The 23,314-nt window shown below is 40.1% G+C and overlaps 1 protein-coding gene across 4 annotated transcripts in view; it reads left to right on the top strand.

Moving 5' to 3' along the window:
• LOC147026113 (phosphoinositide 3-kinase adapter protein 1-like) overlaps positions 1-23,314 on the top strand; it is a 262,651-nt gene that overhangs the window by 216,027 nt on the left and 23,310 nt on the right. For all 4 annotated transcript variants that reach the window (XM_085881158.1, XM_085881157.1, XM_085881160.1 and 1 more), the window contains exons 5-7: positions 2,108-2,231; positions 17,764-17,960; positions 19,782-19,896. In XM_085881158.1, the coding sequence (XP_085737284.1) occupies positions 2,108-2,231; positions 17,764-17,960; positions 19,782-19,896 (436 nt within the window). The remainder of the gene's footprint in view (positions 1-2,107; positions 2,232-17,763; positions 17,961-19,781; positions 19,897-23,314) is intronic.

Raw genomic sequence — 23,314 nt, 5'->3', positions numbered from 1 at the left:
AGGTCACTACATCTGAGGAAGACGATTAAAGCTGCCATAGACAAGGTTCAGCATCGAGTGACTAGATCGATTCTGGGCCAAGTTAGATTAATTTCAGGGGTGCAGCTGAAGGAAACTGGGCTTTGTACAGAAACAGACTTTATACTTTCTAGCAAAAACAGTAGGTAGGTGTAAACTGAACTTGGAAGGATACCTATAAACATGGGGATAGAGGGTTATACAGACATTGGCAGGACTGGGAGGTAGCTGAGGTACGGGTGAGTGATTGTATACATGTGTGGTGATTTTGATGTCTGGGAGAGGGTCTTGTCAAAAGGTCAATGTGCTGTCGATGTTTGTTCATTCCTCACCCTACAATTTGTAGTTATTTGTAGCTTCTTATGGCGTTGTTTTGCTTTTTTTTTTTAATTCCTTTTGGTTCTTTCGGCAAGTTGTTTTACAAATGAGTTGCTTGCTTGGCAACTTCAGTGTATGTTTGTCAACTATGAGTAAATATGCTAGCGCCACCTGTCGGGCTCTTTCGATTGTGAGCCCAAAGAAAATTCCTTCTGTTGTCCCTATTCTCTGATTTCCCATTAAGATTAATTATATAATCTGAGGCTCCCACTGCCTTTCATGTTATTACTTGAGTGCACACCTTTTCCAACATGTCAGTGTTGCCAACATGCAATGAAAACAATGGGTCATTTGTCATTACCTTCCTAATGTGAGTAGTCGGGGCAGGAATTTTTAAATTGGCCAAGGTGATCTTTGTGAAAGACACCGTTAGCTCATTAACGCCCACCACTAACAGTGAATGTCAGCAGACAGGACCACCTCTTATTGTCCCATCCGACAGACGAGTCACTCATTTATGCAACGTGCTGCCTGTGAAACACCAGGATAACAGTTTACAGTCAGGTTGAGCAAAGACTGGACTGCAGCTCAAGAGCATGCATGCTCCCTCTGAGAGCTATCATATCAGCCCATTGCTTTCCAAAAGTTCTTGATAAACCATCGGTGTAAGGGTGGACCAGCAACTGCCCTTTGAGCACTCTTGGGAAATAATGGCATCCTACTCAGATTTATCATTTCATCATGAAATACAATGTTTCAGCTGAGCACGCTTGTATAGCCTCATTGTACAGAGAAAGAGAGAAAAACGAAGTTGTCAGTGCGTTTATTGACAACTGCAAATATCATGGTGTATTTCACTATCATAAGATATATTGAATGACTAGTAAATACAACCCGTCGCTCCGCTGATGGGGATATTGAGGGAAGGGAGAGAGTAGGGAGGGGGAAGGGAGAGAGGAGGGATGGGGAGGAAGGAGGGGTGAAGAAGGGAGGGAAAAGCAAGGAAGGGGAGGGGGTGGGGAGAGCAATGCCTGCCCAAATGTCGCTATACACTCTGGTAAGGGGGTGGTAAGCATGAGGGGAGGGGTATTGAATGATGAATGTGTTTGCGCATGCATGTGTTGTTTTTATGACTGGCATTGGAATCTTGTTTTGAGTTTTCTTGCATTATGCAACAAAGACGAAAAAAAAATAGCAATAGCTTTGTTATCGTGGATTCATTGTTTGTTGTTGACGGTGTCTTGTATAGTTTCTGTGCTCAGGTGTTCTGATGTAACAATGCATGTTGAATACTGAATTGGTGACAACAATTAAGTTGCTTTGAAACAAGAGAGAAGATTGGTGTGACAACAATATAGTTGTTGAATTGTGATCAACTTGCATGCTTCCTGGCATCAAGTCTATCACAATTGGTTAATCCAACCATAATTTTACTTTAATAGCACACTCTTTCAGGCACATCTATGGAATTTAATGCTTCGTAGCCTTTAAATTTGTTGTAATTTTGCATATTTTCGACTACCTTATCATACAGTATATATGGCATCGTACATGAACACCTTTCTTTATATTCTATCATTTCGAGTTTTCACATGATTGAAGGGCAGAACATTTTGTTTCACAACTACAATCCACATGCATTTATGCATATTCTGGCCAAAGATATTGTGACATAAAAGCCGCACGTGTCCATTGATGCCTGGCAGAGAATTTTGTGTGAATGATGTCCGTGCTGCTGATTTGCACCTGACAATTTTATTTCATGCGGCAGGCTTACAACATTATTCCGTATGATGCCAACCGTCTGGATGAATTGCTCGCAGAATCCCTTTGCAACAACAGTACACACCAAGTCCTGCATCTATTTGCCCCAGGACCTGTTTGTGCTGAAGAAAGTGAGTTTAATGAACAGAATTTTATCCACCTTTCTGTATTTCTTCCCAAAAGTTTAAATCCACTGTCAACACTGATGTCATTATCATTAATTATCTTCATCCATGTGCACCTTGTTGTCACCATTAAAATAATACCATATATTGCTGAAGATCTTGCGACATGTCTTTTCATAAGGATTAACATTAATGTGCAGAATGGTGTAGAGGAGAGGAGATTGGGACCACACTCTGTGCAGAGCGTTGGTGCTACTTAAGCAGTCTCCTTGGCTATTGGACACAATCCTGGATGGGTTGCCACTCCGACACAGGATACCAGCATGCTGGCACTCATTTCGCCGACCTTGGAAGGATGACAGGCAGAGTTAACCCCACCTGGGATTAATTCAACAGCTGAGCGGGATTTGAACTCAGGACCCTAGGATCCAAAGCCCACCACCCTAACCATTAAGCCAACACCAGGCATGGTGTCGAGGGACAGCACATAAAGCTGGGGATTAATGTTACCATATGCAATGTTTATGGTTGTGCTTTGTCCATTTTGGTGCACACCATGCACCAATTTTGTTTTTGCAGAAAATATATATATATATATTTCTTTTTTAAACACCAAGAAAGAAGGGCTTTCCCTGTAAAAATTGATAAAATAACATAGACAGTTTCTAAGAATCTCTCAAAATTGATGAGCAAGTCTATAGTTTAGATGAACCATCAGATGGACTGCTGGACACGCTTCACTTTTCCAAGCAATCCAAAGACATGAAGCAGCCTATAGTTTAGAGCTTTGCCATTCATTCTATGGATCCTTTTTATTGAAAACCATTGTTTACAACAAAGTTGCAAAGGCGGTGGTTGTTTTCCAGGTTAATTTCAGGCTTAAACAAGGTTTATAAGTGCGAGAATTGCTTTGTAATACATGAACAGCCGTAATTCATTTTTGTTCCAATATTTTTTGTCACCCTGACGATTTCACCTGTAGCCATTTAGGGTCAATTTACCTGAAATTGCCTTCGTCCTTGGATCCTTTGGAAAGCAACAAATGTGTTTGTTTTGAACATTTCTATTTATGCAGTAATTGATTGGTTAGTGTTGTGGTTATGGTAACACCACATAAACAATGATTAACTTTAATAAGATGGTGCGTCCAGGCTTTAAGGTGGAATTTGAATACATTGACGGAGGGAGTCCAGACAACACATCTTGTGGCAGATTATTCAAAAAATGTCTCTGCCGAACGAGTAAAGGAACGTATTTCCTAATGTTAAAACAGGCTCTTCACTTCAACAACTTCATAATGTGGCCCCTAGTTTGTCAATTAGTCCATTTGAATAAGCTGTTCAGGCTAATCTTGCCAATACTCCTGAATAATTACCCTCGCCAGAGGGAGGGGTATTGCATTAGGGACCATTTGTTTGTCTGTTTGCCTATTGGTTTGTTTGTTTGTCTGTTTGTCTGCACAGAATATAAGTATGTGTATTAATCACATTAGACCCTGATATACCTTTACACCCCTAAGACCCCCAAGACGCTTGAGAACACCAAGACACTTTCCATGCTTTAGACGCTTTAGACACTTTCGACCCTTTAGATCCTTTAGACCCCGAAAACCGCTAAGACCCTTAAGACCCCGAATACACTTAAGACCATGTAGACCCTGTAGATCTTATAGATCCCGCTAAACCCATAAGACCCTTTAGAACCCTTTACACCCCCTTATGGCCCTAAGACCCTACAGACCCCGTTACACCCTTTAGAACACATAGACCCTTTAGAGTTAGACTCTTTTAGACCTTTAGGCCTTTATACCTTCACACCTTTCAGACCTTTTAATACCCTATCAATCCATTTGACCTTTTGACCCTTTATAGATGTTTTTAAGACCCTTTTGACCCTGTCAGCCAATTCCTGACCCTTCAGACCTTAAATTACACCATTTAGACCCCTTCGACCTTTTAAGACCCCTTAGACTATTTTGACCCTTATACAGACCCATTTAGACCTTTTCAGACTTTCCAACCTTTCCACCTTTTGACCTTAATAGATTTTCAGACCATTTGACCTTTACACCTTTACAACTTTCAGACCTTTGAACTTTACATATTTACAATCAAATGGAATACCAAGAAGGAACCCAAAGAAGTTATGAGCAAAGATGGAGTCATCAGGAAGAACCTGGATAGGATTTGGGTTTCAGCCACTACTTCCACAACCATCAAACCCATCCAGGTACAACCAAGTGGGCCTTACAGAAAAATTTCTGCAATAATTCACTTCTCCTTAGAGAGATAGAGAACGAAAGAGAGGAAAAGAGATTAAAGAGAAGAAAAAGCAAGAATTAGAATGAATAAAGAGAATAGTCAGAAAATTAGAAAGAAGTATGAAAGGTACAAAGAACAAAGATGTCGGGAAGAACCCAAATAGATTTGGAGATTTCAGCAGTTACTCCACAGGCTCAAACGCAGCAACATGTACAAGCTACCAGTGTAAACAACTAGACCATTTATACCTTTCATTTAGTACATCCTTCCATTTATTTGCCACGCAACACACAACACAAACAAGCTCAAATGAGCTAAGATCCTCGTCCTCCTAATGATGACGTCATAAAAACGAATATGACGTCATTGTCCTGTATTAGGTTTGCGATAAATTATCTGTGCTAATGCCCGGCTTGATTCCCGCAAATAAAATTCAAACAGCTTGCCTAGTTTCGGAGATAATGGTATAGGCGATTTCCATTAGCGGAGATATTATGACGTCAACTTTTTTTCTAGGAAGAATTTCCAAAATCGGAGATGGTTACTGCCTGCGTGTGGGCTTTCTGCATATACATGGCAAGTTTCACGAAGATCCGATGAAAACTCTCGGTTGTGAAACAAAAATAGTCAAAAAATAGGAATGACGTCATAAAAATTGATATGACATCATAGTGATGTATCATATGTGCGGTAATTCATCTCTGCTGTATCATATGTGCGGTAATGCCCTGTTTGATTCCCGCAAACAGAATTTAAAGAGCTTGCCTAGTTTCGGAGATAAAGCCTGGTGTTGGCGCAGTGGTTAGGGCAGCGGCTTGGGATCCAAGAGGTCCTGAGTTCAAACCCCGTTGGGCCACTGAATTAATACACCAGGGGGTTGACTCAGCCTGTCATCCTTCCGAGGTCGGCGAAATGAGTACCAGTATACTGGGCCGGTGTATACCCCGGTTAAAATAGGTGTACCATATCCCTGTGTCGTAAGAGGCGACCAGGGTTGCGTCAGGAAGGGCATCCGGTGTAAAACATGTGCCAAATCACTATGCGGATCATACGGATGATCCACTGTGGCGACCCCTAAAGGGAGCAGCCGAAAGAAGAAGAGGAGCCTAGTTTCGGAGATAATTTTTTTAGGTGATTTCCATTAGCGGAGATATTTTGACGTCATAACTTTTTTTCTAGAAGGAATTTTCAAAATCGGAGATGGTTACTGTCTGCGCAGGGTATTTTTACATATATATGCCAAGTTTCAGGAAGTTTCGATGAAAACTGTAGGCTGTGAAACAAAAAAGTCTACAAGAAGAAGATGAAGAACAACAACGTGAGTAAGACTTGGAGATTCTCCACGAGGATCTAAAAACAAGTCCTGGTGAGGGTCTGAAATATCATATTGCACTTTCTACTTTCCCCGTGCACACAAAGCGAAAATAGGGGTTAAGCAATTGTTTTATGTTCGTCCATATGTCTGTCCATCTGATCAATTTATGATCGAGGAATAACTGATTTAAATTAAATGTTACATTTTGAGCATGGATTGTAACATGAATAGGAAGACAAGTTTCTCAATTTACTGTTCTTTGGCTCTGAATTTGTCCCAATTGTACATGTGCAGGGAGGAGCGAAATAATACTTTAACTCTGTCTGCCTGTTTGGCAGTCAAGAAAAATTGCAAATCATTCCAAACAGGAAACTTACTCTTTTTAAGGACGTTATAAAGGACACAAACAACAGGCACGAAAAACGAATGTAATGTGTTGGACAGGATGGTGTAATAGACACTGGGCAAAATGGTGGTAAAACACAGAATTAATGAATTTATATGCCTTTAAACTTCTTTAAACCTTTATTTGGATTGAATTATATAATTGAACACTGGAGAACACATTATCTTCACAATCCTTCCAAGAACCATGCTATGTATCGACATGTAGCATAAGAAGGCCTAGCATGTGAGAGTGACAGTATCGGGGTGAGGAAGATGACCAGTGTGGTTATGTAAGTACAAGGCTGATAGACGCTGCATTCTCTGGTGATCAAGAAAGCCTCCTTCTCCTAACCTGTGACTCAACGTTGTCTTTTTACAGTGTATAACACTGCTTCAGTCGTGCTAAACGACCAGATATTTTAAAAACGATCTTAAATATCATTATTTCATTAAAATTCAAGTACTGTATATACTTGAACAGGCAGTGAGGCCCCATCGAGATTATTGTGCGTCGTTTTGGTCACCACAACTTAGGAAGGACATCGATGCCATATCGAGGATTCAGCGCAGGATTCCAAGATTGATTCTGGGCCGAGCTCAACTCAGCCATGAGGAGCAGCTGAAGGAGACAGGGCTTTATACATTAGAAAGGGGGTGGTTATGAGGTGATATGATGGAGATGTTTAAGATTATAATGAAGGGTATTGACATCATAAGTGCAGAATAATTATTCAGCACAGTATACAGTGATAGGACGAGGGGCCATAGCCTAAAAGGAAAGAAGAGGAGAGTTAAGACAGTAGTAAGGCAGGGGACTTTTACTCAGAGAGTAGTTAATGCAATGAATGGTCTCCCTGGAAAGGTAATCGCAGTAGAAACAGTCGATATAAATTCAAATTGGAACAAGGAGCTGAGACTCTTGGTTCCCTACCTTTTGGGTAATATGAGGAATATATCTGTGTAATATGAAGCTAAATCCATCCATTCCATCCATCGGGACCATACTCTGTGCAGAGCATTGGTGCTGCCTAAGCAGTCTCCTTGGCTATTGGGTACAATCCTGGACAGGTCACCACTCTGACACAGGATACCAGCAAGCTGGCACTCATTTTGCTAACCTCGGAAGAATCACAGGCATAATCAACCACACCTGGTATTTATTCAACAGCAGAGTGGGATTTGAACTCAGGATCCTAAGATCACAAGCCCACCACCCCAACTATTAAGCCAACACCAGGCATACGAAAGCTAAATGTTGAACGTTTTTTGAAATATCGCATACACAAGCCAAGTTACCGGGATGGTTACCATGGCAAAATAATTCAGCCAATCACCGCCATTATCTAATCAGGTTGAGATAATGTCATGACGAATAGATATCTACAATATGAAAGCTGAATGTTTTAGGTTTATTGAAATATCGCATACACAAAATTACATGGACAAATGATCGGTCGGTTGATTAGTTAGATTTACATCATTTCAATGTCCCCTGTCTCCGACCTTGTTGGAGGGATGGGGAACAATTGGATAGGTACCTAGAAGCATTGGAAATTGAAGGGGAAAGGGATAATGGCAGGACCTTTAGGGAGCTCGAGTATGAATGGGTGATGATTGTGTGTGTGCATCTGTGCAGAGTATCGTGTCTGTGGGTGTCTCGTCAAGGGGTGGTGTGTGGTTTATGTTGTGAACTGTATTTCTCACCCAAAAACCACGTTTACCCACCCCTCAACCTCCCTGAACAAAGAAAAAAAAATTTTTTTTTTTCATTTTTATTTACTTGAATAGCTAAAATAAATATATTTCCCCATTTTTATTTTGACACCTTTGGGATATCCCTGGGCATGCCACATTGTCTTGCCTGCATTCCTTTCCTCATTCCCTCCTCATGAAATTGAGTCGTTTTGACAGATGTAATTGGTCTGGTGTTGATGTGGCACAGGCATGATGGGCCATATGGCTTCATGCATCGAGTTTTCTTGTGTATCCTCGTGTAAAACTGTGTGGGGTATTGGTTCACGAGTCAGTAAGTGACCACTATATTCGTTATGGGTGTGTGTCTGTCTGTCTTTCTGTCCCGAGCATAGCTCCGTGGGTTTTGATCCGATCTTGATAAAATTAGGGTGCGAGGTTTGTATCATAATCTAGTTGTGTTTTCCTGAGAATGGGCGTGCAGCGCCCATTATGAGCGGAGCCACACCCAAAAAAACATGTGTTTTTAGGGGGTAGCCAGTTTCAAGTTACATCTTCTCCGAGGGGGTTTGTCAAATCTGGCAGGGGTTTCGGTATTTGGTTAGGCAAGTGGCACCTGCATAGCCCCACGGAGCTCGATTTTTCATTTTCCTCCCAAGGTCAAGGTCACAAGGTCACGAACTTAGAAAATGTAAAAAAAATCAATAAATTGGGCATCAAGCTCCTGGGGTTTTCAACTGTTTCGAAAGAAAGTTGTTATGCAAGTAGTGCTCTTCGAGTACTACAACTTTCATCAGTTATGTTTTTCCCGATTCCCGCCAGTTTTCCCGTGGCGTCCCCTCGAAGGTCAAAAAATAAAAAAGGCAAACCGTGTTCATTGCTCATGAATCATCACCGTCTCCAGACTTGTCGTATTCTATGAACTCTATAATAGTTATCCTCGCAGAAGGAGAGGGTATTGCATTTGGGTCCATTTGTTTGTTTGTTTGTTTGTTTGTCCGCACAGAACTTTCGTGTTTTTCTCCGCAACTGCTTGTCAGATGGAGACAAAATTTTCACCATTGGTGGAACTACTCATGTACAATGTTTTAATGAATAATTATGACGTCATAGGTCACGTGGTGTGGCAGCCATGTTGGAAAAATGGAATAACTTTGGACTTCTGTATCTTTGAAACAGCACCAAGAAAAAAATTGAAACTTGGCACACGGCAAGTACTCCTCATGGGGAATACGTGCAATTTTTTTTTTATTACATCATCAGTGCCTTTCTTATGAGATCATAATTGCACATGTAGAATGCTACATCTGATCAGTATGAACATTTTTGAGGGTCATCTAAGGATATAATAGTCCACAAAAAAAAATTGATGAGTCATCAGTCACGTGATTTGGCAGCCATATTGTTTTTAAAAAAAAAACCCTTCAAAATTCTTCTCTGAAGTGGCTGAACAGATTGAGGCGATACTTTACACGTATAACAGCCTATCCATGAGGAACAAAAGGTTCACACATATGACATCATAGGTCACATGGTTTGGCATCGATATTGGATGAATAAAATATTAAATAATGTTTTCTCTGGAACCACTTAATCAATTGAAGTGAAACTTCACAATTATGATCTAGTAGTGATGGGGAATACAAGTTTTAAATATCAACTTGATCGGACACATGGTCTGGCAGCCAGAATTATTCAATTTTTTGATCTGGGTTCTTTCTGATTATTTTTTTTTTAACAAGGCTCACTTGGCTGTGCCTGGATGGGTTTGAGGGTAGAGGAGTAGCAGCTGAAATGCGAGTCCTATCCAGGTTCCTCCTGATGACTTCATCTTTGCATTTTGCTTGTTTGAGTTCCTTCTGATTACTCCAATGTAGGACTGTACAGATTTTGTCTTCCATTTGATTTGAATTGAATTTATTTTAATCCCATTCTATATTCAATAAATATATTAAACGCCATTAGTCAGAGTCAGGTGTCCAATCAAAGCGGGATTGCATCAAAGCGGGATGTCTTGGGACCCGGTCATCACTGCCAGCAGTTATAAAGTGGCAGTTCTAGTTATGTCAATTATTCATGACATAATACACCAGTACACACACACCACACAAAAGTCCTGGTAAGTGTTGTTGTGGAATTTTGTCTTTAACCGACTCGGTGTAAATCCTGTTATACAAATTATAAGACACAATTAATTTATTTGTCCACAACGAAAATACATTGCAGAGAACCTTTATTTTAACATGGTACCATGGAGTCCAAACCACTGAGATGGTTAACATCCACAATGATTTGCACTAAGCAAAGATTACATTTCCTGGCATTTATATGCTTTTGTGGGAGTGGAGGGGGCTGATAAGCATTAGGCAAAAGAACTCCAACTGCAATACGTGTCCACTAGGTGAAGGAGAATGACATAATCATGGCAAAAGTTGCAATGTTATTAACCAGGTCACTTTGTTCCATAGCAAGACATTCCTTTTATCAACATTTAGGTCAAAACACTCTTGGGTAAAGAGAAACATAACTGACAGCCAATTTGACTTATAGCATAAAAATTAAATTTATAAAGCACCAGCAACAATTATGATTGAGAGTACATTAATATAATTATTTTTCTTACACAGTGTCTACAATCTCTGATTGCTCTTTTTCTTGTTTTGTGCTGTTATCATAATATCAACACAGTCCAGAACATTGCTCTGATAGTATTTCCTGCAGTTAAAATCAGTTCAGCAGTTCTACCTTTAATTGGTCACTTTGCAATTGTAAATCTACGAGCTTTTTCCTGCTCATCAGAATGCAATACACAGTGTAATTATATCTACATAATTATTTGAAAGCTCAGGTGATACAAGTCTTGCAGGATACTCCTCGCTTCTTAGAAACCAACAACTTAGACACACTACATTGAATATTCCAACAGTTGAATAATTGTAACCATGTAGACACTCCATACTTAGCTTGCAGACTCTTATACAGCAAGAAGAAACTGGAGGAAATGACATCTCTAAAATTATGCCAAATTAGTCCATGTAACTTTTTTGCCTTCTTGATATACTCAGTTATGTGTCCACAAAACTGAAGTTTTGATTCAAAGATCACACTTGGATTTTTTTCATGATTGGCTGAAGCAATTGTAATTATTTTTACCTTTTGATTCCATTTTATATTTTGATAGCACCCAAATCTGTTTTGATTGTGAGTATCTTTACATTTATCCAGGATGCATCTGAGAAGCCATAGATCTAATCACCATTGCTTGCAATCCAAATTCACTTGGAGACAGTGACAGTGGCTATAAGAATATCACTGAGCACTTGGCATCATCTGCAAATATGTCTGTCATTGGTACGGGAATTTCAGGGAAATTGTTAATACTACAAGCATTTGCTCCCGACGGGAGCAGACGGGGGTTCAGTTATTATCCTGAATTGAAATATGTAATTCAAAATACTTCTCCAAAATATATCTTGCTGCATAATTCAAAACACCTCACTGCACGAGAAAACGTGGGCACAGGAAAACTGTACTGTAAATGGTGGAGACTTGCGATACCCTCTCTCACCTTGATGGGGTGGTACACGATACACATTTACATAGAGAATTTACATCCCTCCCCTTCCTCCCAAGACCACCAGAAAAGAGAAAAGCACCCCAAAACATTAATTGGAGTCATGCTGATCCTATGTAGCAAGTCTGGATGTAATCAGCCCAGAACTGTAGGAGTAGCACCACAAACAAACACACACTCACACACACAAATACACACCGGCTGGTGAATTATAGAAAGGATACTTGTGGAATAATGTTCCTTCAAGCATCCTCACTATCTTGAAGTATCCCGCATACTACATTCACCCACTTGATGGAAACCCTATAACCATGACACCATGACATTGGTCATTCAAGCAACCATCAATGCAGACTACCAAGCAGCCACTGACTTTGTCTGCTGATATTTTAAAACCGATTTTTATGAGTAATTGTATCATAGGTCTTATAGTAGTTCAGATAGATCACATCATAGTCCATAAAATGGTGTTTTGTAATAGCCTCCTCACATTTACATAGACTGATACCATAGTCACAAGATGATAGTGCACTGTGTCAGACAAACTTCCTTTCTGGAGATTGGTGAGATGTTAACACTCTTTCAATCATGTGGTAATGTTTCAGATGGCGTTGACTTATTAAACAAGGTCTGGAGGGGTAATACTAGTTCGTAATTGGCTTCATTTATGATCTGTGGACGAATCCCATCTGATTCATTGGACCATGCAAAATGTAGTTTGTCAACTTCAGTTGTAGTGTCCTCCTTTAAAAAAACTATTATTGCTGAGTCAATTAGCAAGGTTCCGAAGCTGTAATTATGGGACCATGTCCAAGCCCTCTTTGATAAACACTTAGATATACAGTACTGAGAATTGAGTACTTTAGCTCTGTCCACAGGTGCAGACGCTGCTCCATTATAGCTCTCACAAATCCCCTATTGATTTCCTCTTGCTGAATTTACTCTGCATATAATCTAAAATCGTTTGGTGTTTCTTGCTTCGTATATTATGATAATTGCAGCTCGTATTTTTTTGCATCCCTGTCGCATCTTGATGTTAAATGAATTGCATATTTCCTTGAATGTTGTGGAATCTTTAGGTCATCTGGAATGTGAGTAATTTTTCTACGGCTTCAAGTTTATGAGATAAAATATGAGATTTATGGTGATATCAAAAATGGTCTGGATTTATTCTGTATCATCATTATCGGGGCTTTCTTCCCCGTTGCTTGTTGTGCAGCATTCTTGATGAGATTCCAGAAATCTTCTACATCCTTATCTGCTAGCCTGGACATCCAGTCAATGGATCCCAAGTCCTCACAGTAGCCCCATAATTTCCACAATTACAGTTCCAACAGTCCCAAACAGGATCATTTCCAACTGAAACATATAGTTTAAAAAATCTGGAGAACACAGTGGTCATTTACACCTAATGGTGCTGCTGCATGCATGGTGCTATGGACAACTCCTCCACATTCGCCAGTAGCAAGTTGAGTAAGCCCCACCGGTATATCCTTTAGTTAATATTGTTTTCATGGTTCTTGAACCTTCAATACTGTTTATGTTTATATTCTGTGTGGGGAAATATTTAACATTACTCTGATTTTTTTTTTTTCTTCTTCACTTCCCACTGATAGATCTGGACAATGTTTTTGGAATTCAACTGAATTAATTTTGGAGAAAGAATAGCAAGAGCCTTTCAGATCATTATCATCATCATCATCATCATTATAATAATCATTATTCATACCACAGTAGTACTGTTATCATTATATCATGTTATCATGTCATAAACATTTGTCGAACATTATTTAAAGCAGTGAAAAACTTCCGAAATTAATTTTATACACGACCTTTAAAGCCTTTATTTTATTTAAGTTGAATTCCTGTCGGACCCCAAATTTGCTGGATGCGGACCCCGCATATTGGCGGTTTACAAACTGCGACATGCTTCGACATTCACCACCATGTGCTTTGCGTATTCGTGGTTTTCGCGGGTGAAAAAACACATTGCATGAGCTGCGCATACAACACAGTTCTAAAACATATCTTCCACCAGGCACACTGTAACTAAGCTGTTTGTACATACTGCAAAGTGCTGTACTGTACAGAAAAACATATCTTCCATGAGCTGCATAATTAAAATATTTCATCACATCTACCCCCCCATCTGAGTAAAACGTAATCATCCATGAGTTATATAATTAAAATATTTCACTACATCTATTATGAGCTGCTGAAGATGTCACCCCCCCCTCCCATGAGTTACAAATTAAAATGTTTCACCACATCTACCCCCAGCTCAGTAAAACATTAGTATCCACCAACATCCCCCACAAACAATGGGGAGACTACTCACCCCCTCCCCCCCCGCAGCTCCCCACAATTCCAGCATGACTACTTATGTGCAGCATGTCCTGGGTCTCGATCATTCTTCTTGTCCCACTGCCTTGACCGGTGTTTTGCCTCTCGTTCTGCTCATTTTCTCATTGATCAAACATGGCTTGCAAGCACAAGACCAGTGCCGGAGATGCGTTGACTGTCAAGAGGCAGAAGAAAGTGATGAGCCTGAGTCACAAAGTGGATCTGCTGGACCCGCTGTCGAGAGGTCAGAGTGTGGCCTCTGCGGGCGACTGTATGAAGTAAATGAATCTAGCATTTGAACGAGAAGGCGATCTAATAAAGTTTTGCGGCGAGTGTTGTACTGAGCACCAAAGTGGTCATCCACATCCAGGATGTCCAGATGGAAAGGATGGAGAAAGCTCTCAGTGTATGGATTGAAGACAATGCGCAGAAGTCCATGCCTTTAAGTGGACCTCTCATTCACGCAAAGACCATGCGTATGTACATGCATCTGGCTGGTGTGGGTGGCACAAGCACGAATGACGTGAGAATGAGTGGTTCAGGTACGAGCGGGCCCCAGTCAATTCCAAGTGAGCAGGGGAATGGTTTGACTACTTCAAGAAGTGTTACGGCTTCACAATGTCAAACTGACTGGTGAGTGTGCCTCCACGGACCATGAGACAGCCAAAATATTCCCTGCTCAACTTGCGCAGCTCATCGAGGAGAAGGGGTATCTGCCAGAGCAGGTGTTCAATACTGACGAGACCAGCCTGTTTTAGAAAAAAATGTCAACGCAAATTTTTTCTCGAAGCATGAGGGGACAGCATTGTGATTCAAGGCCGCAAAGGACAGGGTATCTCTTTTCCTCTGCACAGATACAAAAGTGGACTGTATGATAAAGCCCATGATAGTGTACAATTTCCTGAACCTGCATGCTCTCAAGGGCAAGAACAAGCACACATTGCCTGTATTTTGGAGGGCCAACAGTAAGGCATGGGTGATGGCAGCAATTTTCATGGACTGGTTCCATAACTGTTTCATCCCTCAGGTGGAGAGGTACCTGGCCAAACAAAACCTTGCGTTCAAGGTTCTCCTGCTCAGCAACAATGCTCCTGGCTACCCTGGGGACCTGAAGGTGGCTCATCCAAATGTCGAGGTGATCTTCCTGCCACCAAGCACCACCTCCCTGATCCAGCTGCTTGACCAAAAGGTAATCTTTACTTTCAAAACCTATTATATCCGCCACATCTTTCGCCACATTTTAGGTGCAATAGACTGACCCAGAGCTCACTGTCAGGCAGTGTTGGAATGAGTTCAACATAGCCCACTGCATTCTCACAATCAGTCGCTGGACGGGGTGATAACCTCCACCATCAATGCCTGCTGGAACAACCTGTGGCCACAGGCAGTGAAGAACTTCAGAGGCTTTCCTGACAACATGGTGGAGAGGCATGAAATTGTCATGTTGGCATGGCAGGTGGGAGGGGAAGACTTTGACGCCATTGAGTTTGAGAAGTTGGATGCTCTTATCACCTTGTATGCCAATGAGCTCACACTCACATTCAAGTTCCTGGGTGAGATGCTGCAGGACATGTGGTCAATTACCGAGAGGCTGTTAGTTGCCGATCCGGTCATGGAGCATTACCTCAAGTTCAAGAGCAGGTTGGATGACATGATGCTCCCATACAAGGAGCTACATTGAAACCTGTGGCAATTTGCCAGGCAGCTCTCAATCACAGATTTCTTTTCTGTCCTGGCCTGTCCACCTCAGGAGCATCAGCACCTTCGCCTGCCTCTCCTGCCATCCTGCCATCCTGCCTCTCCTGCATTCCATTTAGTGCATGACTCATCAGCACCCTAACCTGTGTGGTTTTCAGATGACTCCACTGAGTTCACTGGATTTTATATCATCATCATCATCATCATCATCATCATCATCATCATCATTTGAAAAGTTTTGTGTGTTTGTGCAAATAAAAATTTGAAACAGTTGTTGTTCTGTTGTTATTTTTATTTTTTTTACTTTTAAGGTATGGTTGGTGAATTACTTTTAATAAACTGTTAATCACATTCTTTTAATAAACATTGGAAACGGTACCTGGTGGTGTCTTTTTTTTTTTTAATTCATAAGAATTTTTTTTTAATGAAACAGTAATCATGTGCATTTGCGGTGAAAAATATTTTAAACTTTTTAAAGTTTCCCCTTTGAATCAGGAATCGCTGGGAATCTATCCTCCTTTTTCCATTGAAACGATGCGCAACATTCATGGTGTCGACATTCGCGGCTTCAAGTGTCGATTTATGGCTGGTGACCCTCAATTGCAACTGCATAAGGCCCTCAAACAGAATGTCTAACGGGGTCTGTAGAGTCTTAGGGGGTCGAAGGGTTCTTATGGGGTATTATAGGGTCTACAGGATATTATGGTCTGAAAGGGTCTGCAGGGTCTTAAAAGGTTTCAGGGTTATAAAGGGTCTGAGGGGTCTTAAGAGTCTTCAGGTTATAGAGGGTCTTAGGATTCTAAAGGATCAATCCTGGGATTCTGGGAGGTCTTAGTGGTCTGAGTGGTCTTCGCGGTCTTAAGGATCTAAGAGGTTTAATGGGTGGAAAGGTTCTTAAACTTCCAAAGGGTATAAAGGTGTAGTAAGTGCTCTAAAGGTCGACATGTCGAAAAGAAATGTTCTAATAGTAATTAATACGCGTAATTAATAGAAGTCATCAAGGTCCAATAATAAGTAATTAATAGACGTACTCACGGTCGAACTCACGTTCAAACAGTAAATAATTAATAAACATACTCACATGGGTCGACCAAGACTTAACCTCTGAGGATTCGACATCTACCCATGTTTTTCGGTCTTATATAGAAATATATATTGTTATCACGTGAATTGGATCAAAATTGAAGATTTATGTGTCCTTGACCTTTGACCTTTTGACCTATTGACCTCAAAACCATAGGCTTCTGCTTCTCACGACCTCTATCAGGTAGTAAAGTTTCGTGAAGATCGGAGTAAAAATTTGATTGATTGCGCAAGTGACAAACACCGGTGAAAACATAACCTCCACCACTGGTGCTGGAGGTAATTGTGTTTTAATCCACCATTTATAGTTTATTTCTGTCATGTGTACATCAAAAGTTATAAAAGTTCCAAGTTGTGCAGACTTTTTGGACACTCTCTTTTACCACCTATTTGTTGCGGTAAGATCCCAATGAAAGACAAGATGAGTCAAAAACAAGCATGTAATGATCTCATCCAGAAACCACATGAATCAAATTTTATAAACTAGATTCAACAACCACATTTTAGGTACAAAATCAAGAAATTGTATTACTTTATAATCTCCACTTTATAATCTTTAAAGATCAAGAAATCATATTCATCACACCTCCACTATATTTTCCTCCTATTCTTATGAAATCACCTCCTTTGTCTGTTGTGTCTCATTATTCCCTCCAGTCTTTAAGACCCAACATCATCTGTTTGTGTTCACATTTCCGACTGATGGACTTTCTTTTTTTGCTCTTGCCGACTCTTTTCCTTCAAACCCACATGAAATTTTCTTTGTCTACATTTAACTTTTCTATCAGCTGTTTGTGTCTGTTTACATGCCCTTTGTATACTTCACCCATTACGTTCTATTGTCCCATTTATATCTCCCTTTTCACCATGCTCTCCGTTTTGTGCTTGCCTATTTGTTTATTCTTTGTTCATCTTTTCCTCTCTGTTCCACATTGGAGTATTAACCCCCTCACCCCCTGTCATCCAGTTCTTCCACAAACATCAAACTTTGCAGGAATTACAAATAATGTTTAAATTTTTTTTATAATATTCTGAAATTTTATGACTCTATAGAGTAATTTGGAAAATTTCCACAAAGTTCAGATTAAAGAAGTTTGTATATTAGGGCTTTAGTTTGATAATTTTCTACTTTGATGACTGTGAGCATATTTGTTCATGATGCTTTGAAATGGTTGTATTTCCCAGAGCTGCGGAGGGAAGAACTACCTACTTTGCTCCATTTTGCAGCAAGATATGGGTTTTGCAAACTTGCCACTGAGCTTCTTCACCTTCCTGGAGCCTTTCAAGCTTACAGTGCACTCAATTGCCATGGATTTTATCCGAATAATCTTGCTTCAGCAAATGGCTTCCAAGATTTTCGCCACTTCTTAGACAATACAGTGGTGAATATGATAAGTCTGCTTCTTTCAATTTTCTATTTCCTCAGGTGTGAGTTGACATATCAAAACAGCATGACAGTTGAATGGTTACGAAGCTTTGGAATTGTCAGCATTTATGCCACACACCAATACTTTTGTGATTTAACCATTCAGGTTGGATGGAAAAAGGGCAACAAGCTTAATCATATGTAGCTCTTTTGGGTTGCTTTGACAATTTTATTCTTATGATATAATCTTAGAATTGGAAGCAATTAATTCGGTCAGAGATGTTTGATTATACCTGCCAATTACAGGTTAGAGATTATGTATATTGTCACGTCAGACAGCCTCCGTAAACACGGGCACCGGGATCTTTTGTCCTGCAAATTGGCTGAACGTTTTTACCTCCTTTTACTATAAAGTCTTTATAGTTGTTGAGGAACTCTGGGAAGGGTTTGAAACAGCATAGCACTTACCTGGTGTAGGTCTTCTTGGGTTGCTTTACACAGCTTCTTCAGCTGGAGGAGTGTGGGAGGAGTCAATGATTTATTTTCATATATATGATCAGAGACGCACCTGCTGGCACTTATGGTGAGCACCACCACAGATTATGTCTCACATGGTAAAACTGTATAATCTGCAAAGAACAACCATCCATCTACCACCCAGATGATTGCTCCCACTGATGCAAGCCATTCAACCAGAAAGCACATGATGCAATTGGTGGGTAAGGGAGTGTGATGAGTGTGATGTGGAGTGTGATGAGCACTCCCCCACGCTTTGGTGTAGGACTATATATGTATGTGTGTGTATGTATAATGTATATATATATATATATATATATATATATATATATATATATATATATATATATATATATATATATATATGTGTATATGTGTGTATATATATATATATATATATATATATATATATATATATATATATATATATATATATATATATATATATATATATATATATATATATATATATATATATATATATATATATATATATATATATATATATATATATATATATATATATATATGTATATATTGTCTCGAAGCAAAGTCAAACAAGTAATGTTACCAAGTTCAAACCCCAATTTGGTTATATCCAGGAATGAGCAGACTTATCTTCAGGAAACATTTCTTCCATGACTCACTAACTTCCTCAGGCCTCTATCCCAATCTGGGGTGCATCTATGCTTAACAAATCCATTTTTCTGCACATTGTGGGTGAGACAGACTCATCCTTTGCCATTATTTTGAGTCAATTTTACATTTTGAGTATGAGGAATATCGATCGCTCGGCAGTGGAGAACCTAGCAATATTTAGAGACATGAGTGTGGTAAGAATGCATGAAGAGACATATTCATCGTCAAAACATTAGTGTGTAGATGCGTGAGCACTATGCTAAGGCATTCAGAGGTGTAAATGGTCACTGTGCTACTGGAAGTAAGTCGGACACTATTAAGCCATACACAACAAAAAGTAAGTTAACACTGAGGTTAAAGCTCGGGTGAGCACTCCAGTTAGCACTCGGCTTAGTGCTCAGGTTAATGTTAGATTCAGCTCTTAGTTTAACCCTTCATTTAGCACTAGGGTTAGCAGTAGTTTGAGTATGAGTATAAGTACTCAGGTTAATGCTCAGGTTAGCGCTTGGTATAGCACCAGAATTAGTACTGTTTATTACTTGGGTTAGCACGAGGTTTAGCCGTCAACAGACTAGCACAAGTATTCTTGAAACAATTTCAATCCATAATAGGAAAATAATTATATATCTGTGTCTGTATAATTCGTATTCCCCTGTCCTTCATCACCTCTCTCCTTCCTTAGAATGAAATTTCTGACATTTGTACTTCTGAAACGATGAAGCATGAATCATGCCTCAAGTATCAAGAAAACAACCCGGAAAACGTGTATGAAGACATGAAAGCACTTCTACCAACAAGTATGCTGAGTGTGACTCTAATGCATTTATAAGTACTGTATACATGAAATGTTGAACAATTTGTTGCTGTACGAGAAATATTTTTCAAAAAAAACCTGATATATTTTTAAGAAGTTTCATTTTTGCTTTCATGGTGCAAGTCTCATGGAAGATCTGCATCACAAATCATGCAAAGGACATGCAGACATGTGCATGAGACAAGACTGGACATGACTTAAGCCAAACACAGCCGCTAATCTTGGGGAAAGCGGCATAACTTCCCATGGGCACCCTCAATGTTGACGATGCCATTTTTGTGACGTCACTTTTCTCACCATAGTCATTGAGGCAATTGAGGAGAAATCTCTCCCTCTCCATGGGATGCCAACCCATAGTTTATTTCTGCTCTTTGTCATAAATGCTGATCATCAAGTGGGGAAGCAGCATGGACCATTTCAAAATTTTGGTATGACAGCCATGGTCGGAATCAAACCAATGATATCCCTAACTCAGAGGAGATGCTCTAACAATTATGCCACCAAGTCTATTAAACTCTGTAAACTCATTAGGACTTATTCTCACCCTTTGCAATTATATCGATTGATAACGGGTTTCATCAACTGAAAGCCGATAAAAGTGTGTTGACTCCTGTAAGAAACGAGGTGCGGCTAACATTTTGAGTGCTCACCTTTGAGGCGGCTGACAAACTTTAAAAAAATCACTTAAAAAAGTGATTCTTCACCATTGCATTGAGAGGGGCTAAAACGATATACGGTATAGCTCGATATTTCAAAAAGCTGTGGATGAGTTATGAACAAACTGGGTGGATGAGTTGGTTAGGTGACAAGAACAAGCCGATTAGATTTTGTTCCAGATCCGGCCTATCAGTGGGATACAAAATGTAAACTTTAAAGCCTGGTGGAGGTATGTGCTCAACCGAGTGTTGTTATAGTTTATAGTGTGACCATTTATTGTCCAAACTTGCACTCTTATTTACAACTAGCATAAGTACCCGGTGTTGTCGGGCAATGCCAGGTCCCTCCTCCCACCCCACGTCCCTCTCTACAAACTCCCACCCCTCTCCTCCCCTCTCTCCTCCCACCTCCTACCCCACTCTCCTTCTCCAACCTCCTCCCACCTCCACCTTTCTCCTACCTCCTCCCAGAAACGAATTTTTGCAGGGTGTATGTTAAAGCGTACATGTACATAATAACTTCCAAAAAAAGAAGTAATAAAAGATCTCTCTGCAACTTCCCTGGTGGCCTCCTGACTAATTAATGATTATTATAGATAGCAGAGTACCCACCCTTTGAGTGGGTCGAGTTTGTGCATAACTTGCTGAAAAATGTACAGTCTGTGTTTTGTAAGAAGACTATAGATGTTTGTGTGGTGTGCACTTAAAAGGTTCTAGATGGTCTAAAGGGCACGTTTCAATTGTAGTTGGCATCGAAGGGGTTGAAAGGGTTTAAACTCTCAAGCATGTAAAAGGGGTCTAAAAAGGTTCAAGTTGTCTAAAGCTCTAAATAGTCAAGGGTCCAAGCTGTTTAATCTGTCTGAAGGTTATCTGTTCTTGCATATGGCAGCTTGGCTGCCAGGGTAGCCATCATTTCTTGGAAGCACATCTGTGCTGCTGATGCTGTGCCCCTCTGCCAGTACACTGGTACTCATTTTGCTGACCTTTGAAGAATGACAGGTTGCATGAACCCTACCTGGTGTTAATTCAGCAGCCAACAAGGCTTGAACTCAGGACCTTAGAATCCTAAGCCAACCACCCAAACCACTAAGCAAACAGGAGGCTTGTCTGAAGGGTGTAAAGGGTCTTTGGAGTCAAAAGGGTCTAGATTCTAAAGGGTCAAAATGGTCTTAAGGGTCTTCAAGATCTTAAAGGGTCTTTGGAGTTGAAAGGGTCTTAGGGTCTTAGGTGTCTTCAAAGGTCTAAGGGGTATATTGGGGTCTTATCAGTCTTTGGGGTTTAAAGGGTGTTTGGGGTCTTTAAAGACACAGATGGTGGATGAAAATACCCTCTGGACAATCCCCAGGTCAGATTTGGTCTGTGTGCCAAATTTGGTGGTTGTCAGAGCAGTGGGATAGAGTTCTTTCTTTCTTATGAGAAATTCTTTTCCCAGTGTTCTTTGCAAAAAACGCGAACAGACAGACAGACGGCCAACAAATTTTATTGATTCGATGTGGAAATAATGGCAGAAATTTCCCCCCTTCCACATAACATTAATTGTTCTTATTGAGCCATATACATGTTGTCATGTTCCTGTCTTTTGGTGAGGTAGTAATAGCTCTTATTCTTTAAATCAACAGGTGTTGACATTATCATGAACATTGCTGTAACATATAATCCTTATGTCATATACAGTATAATGGTCCAGCAGGATCGTGAAGAGGTATCACACTTACCTCGGAATAGCTGCCTAGTCTGGGTTTCATGCTCGGCTAACTATAAAACTGCAGGATTGGTGCTTTGTTGAGAGGAAATTGCATCAATGAGTGAACCCTCCTTCTGATGGACATTAAAATGGGGACCCTTCTGCAAGCACTAGTTGGTGGATGTTAATGATCCCCACTCTCTTTCGGCAAAGAGTAGGTGTGGTATTGCCAGCACCCTGCAAGTTCCAAATTCCTGCCCTGATCCTATAGGAAACCTTAAATCCAAGAGGAGCGACATATCCACATTCCGAGGAATAATGTAAACCATCAGATCCATGCTGCACACAAATTAATTTATCTTATCCATTATATTCTCACAGCAGAGAGTCTGCATCACATCTTATCATAAAATTCAGAATCCTTTGGATGAGCAACGTTCTGGTTTTGGTAACTTTTTCAGGTATGCAGTCACATTATGGGAAGGTAGAAGAAAACGTCTACATGCTAGCTCAGACTTTGCTTCCATTAAGACCTTGATTCGAAGCAAGTTACCTGCAAGGTGACTTGCTTCTAATCAATGGTTAACTGTGTGAGGTGGTATGCTCTTGTGTCCTGAGAAAGGAAATTATCAATTTACTTTATGAATTGATACTGTAATTATCATTACTTTATTTGGTGTAGTGTTTGTGTTTTGACTCTTTTCAAGAAGATAACTTTCTACACAATGTTGTGGCGGCCATTGTTTGGCTGCCAAAAGAGAAAGTCGAAGTATACCTCACTGATAAGAGCAAAATTGGAATTAAAGTTTTGAAATTAGCACTTGCAGTGAACATTTGTGGAAGGGAACAAGCACACATTGTGTGCAACGTACGACTATTATTTGGAGCAAATGGACAAGACTACAAATAATATGAAAGATAGGCCTGGTGTTTGTTTAATGGTTAGGGTGGTGGACTTGGGATCATAACGTCCTTTGTTCAAATCCTGCTTAGCCATTGAATTAATACCAGGTTGGTTTGACTCAACCTGTCATCCTTCTGAGGTCGGCAAAATGAGTCCC

The sequence above is a fragment of the Eptatretus burgeri genome, chromosome 5, assembly GCF_056783735.1.
Source record: "Eptatretus burgeri isolate ZD-2024b chromosome 5, Ebu_testis_v1, whole genome shotgun sequence".
Classification (NCBI taxonomy): domain Eukaryota; kingdom Metazoa; phylum Chordata; class Myxini; order Myxiniformes; family Myxinidae; genus Eptatretus; species Eptatretus burgeri.
The sequence above is the reverse complement of the archived record's forward strand: the minus strand, read 5'-3'. Positions and strand labels throughout refer to the sequence as shown.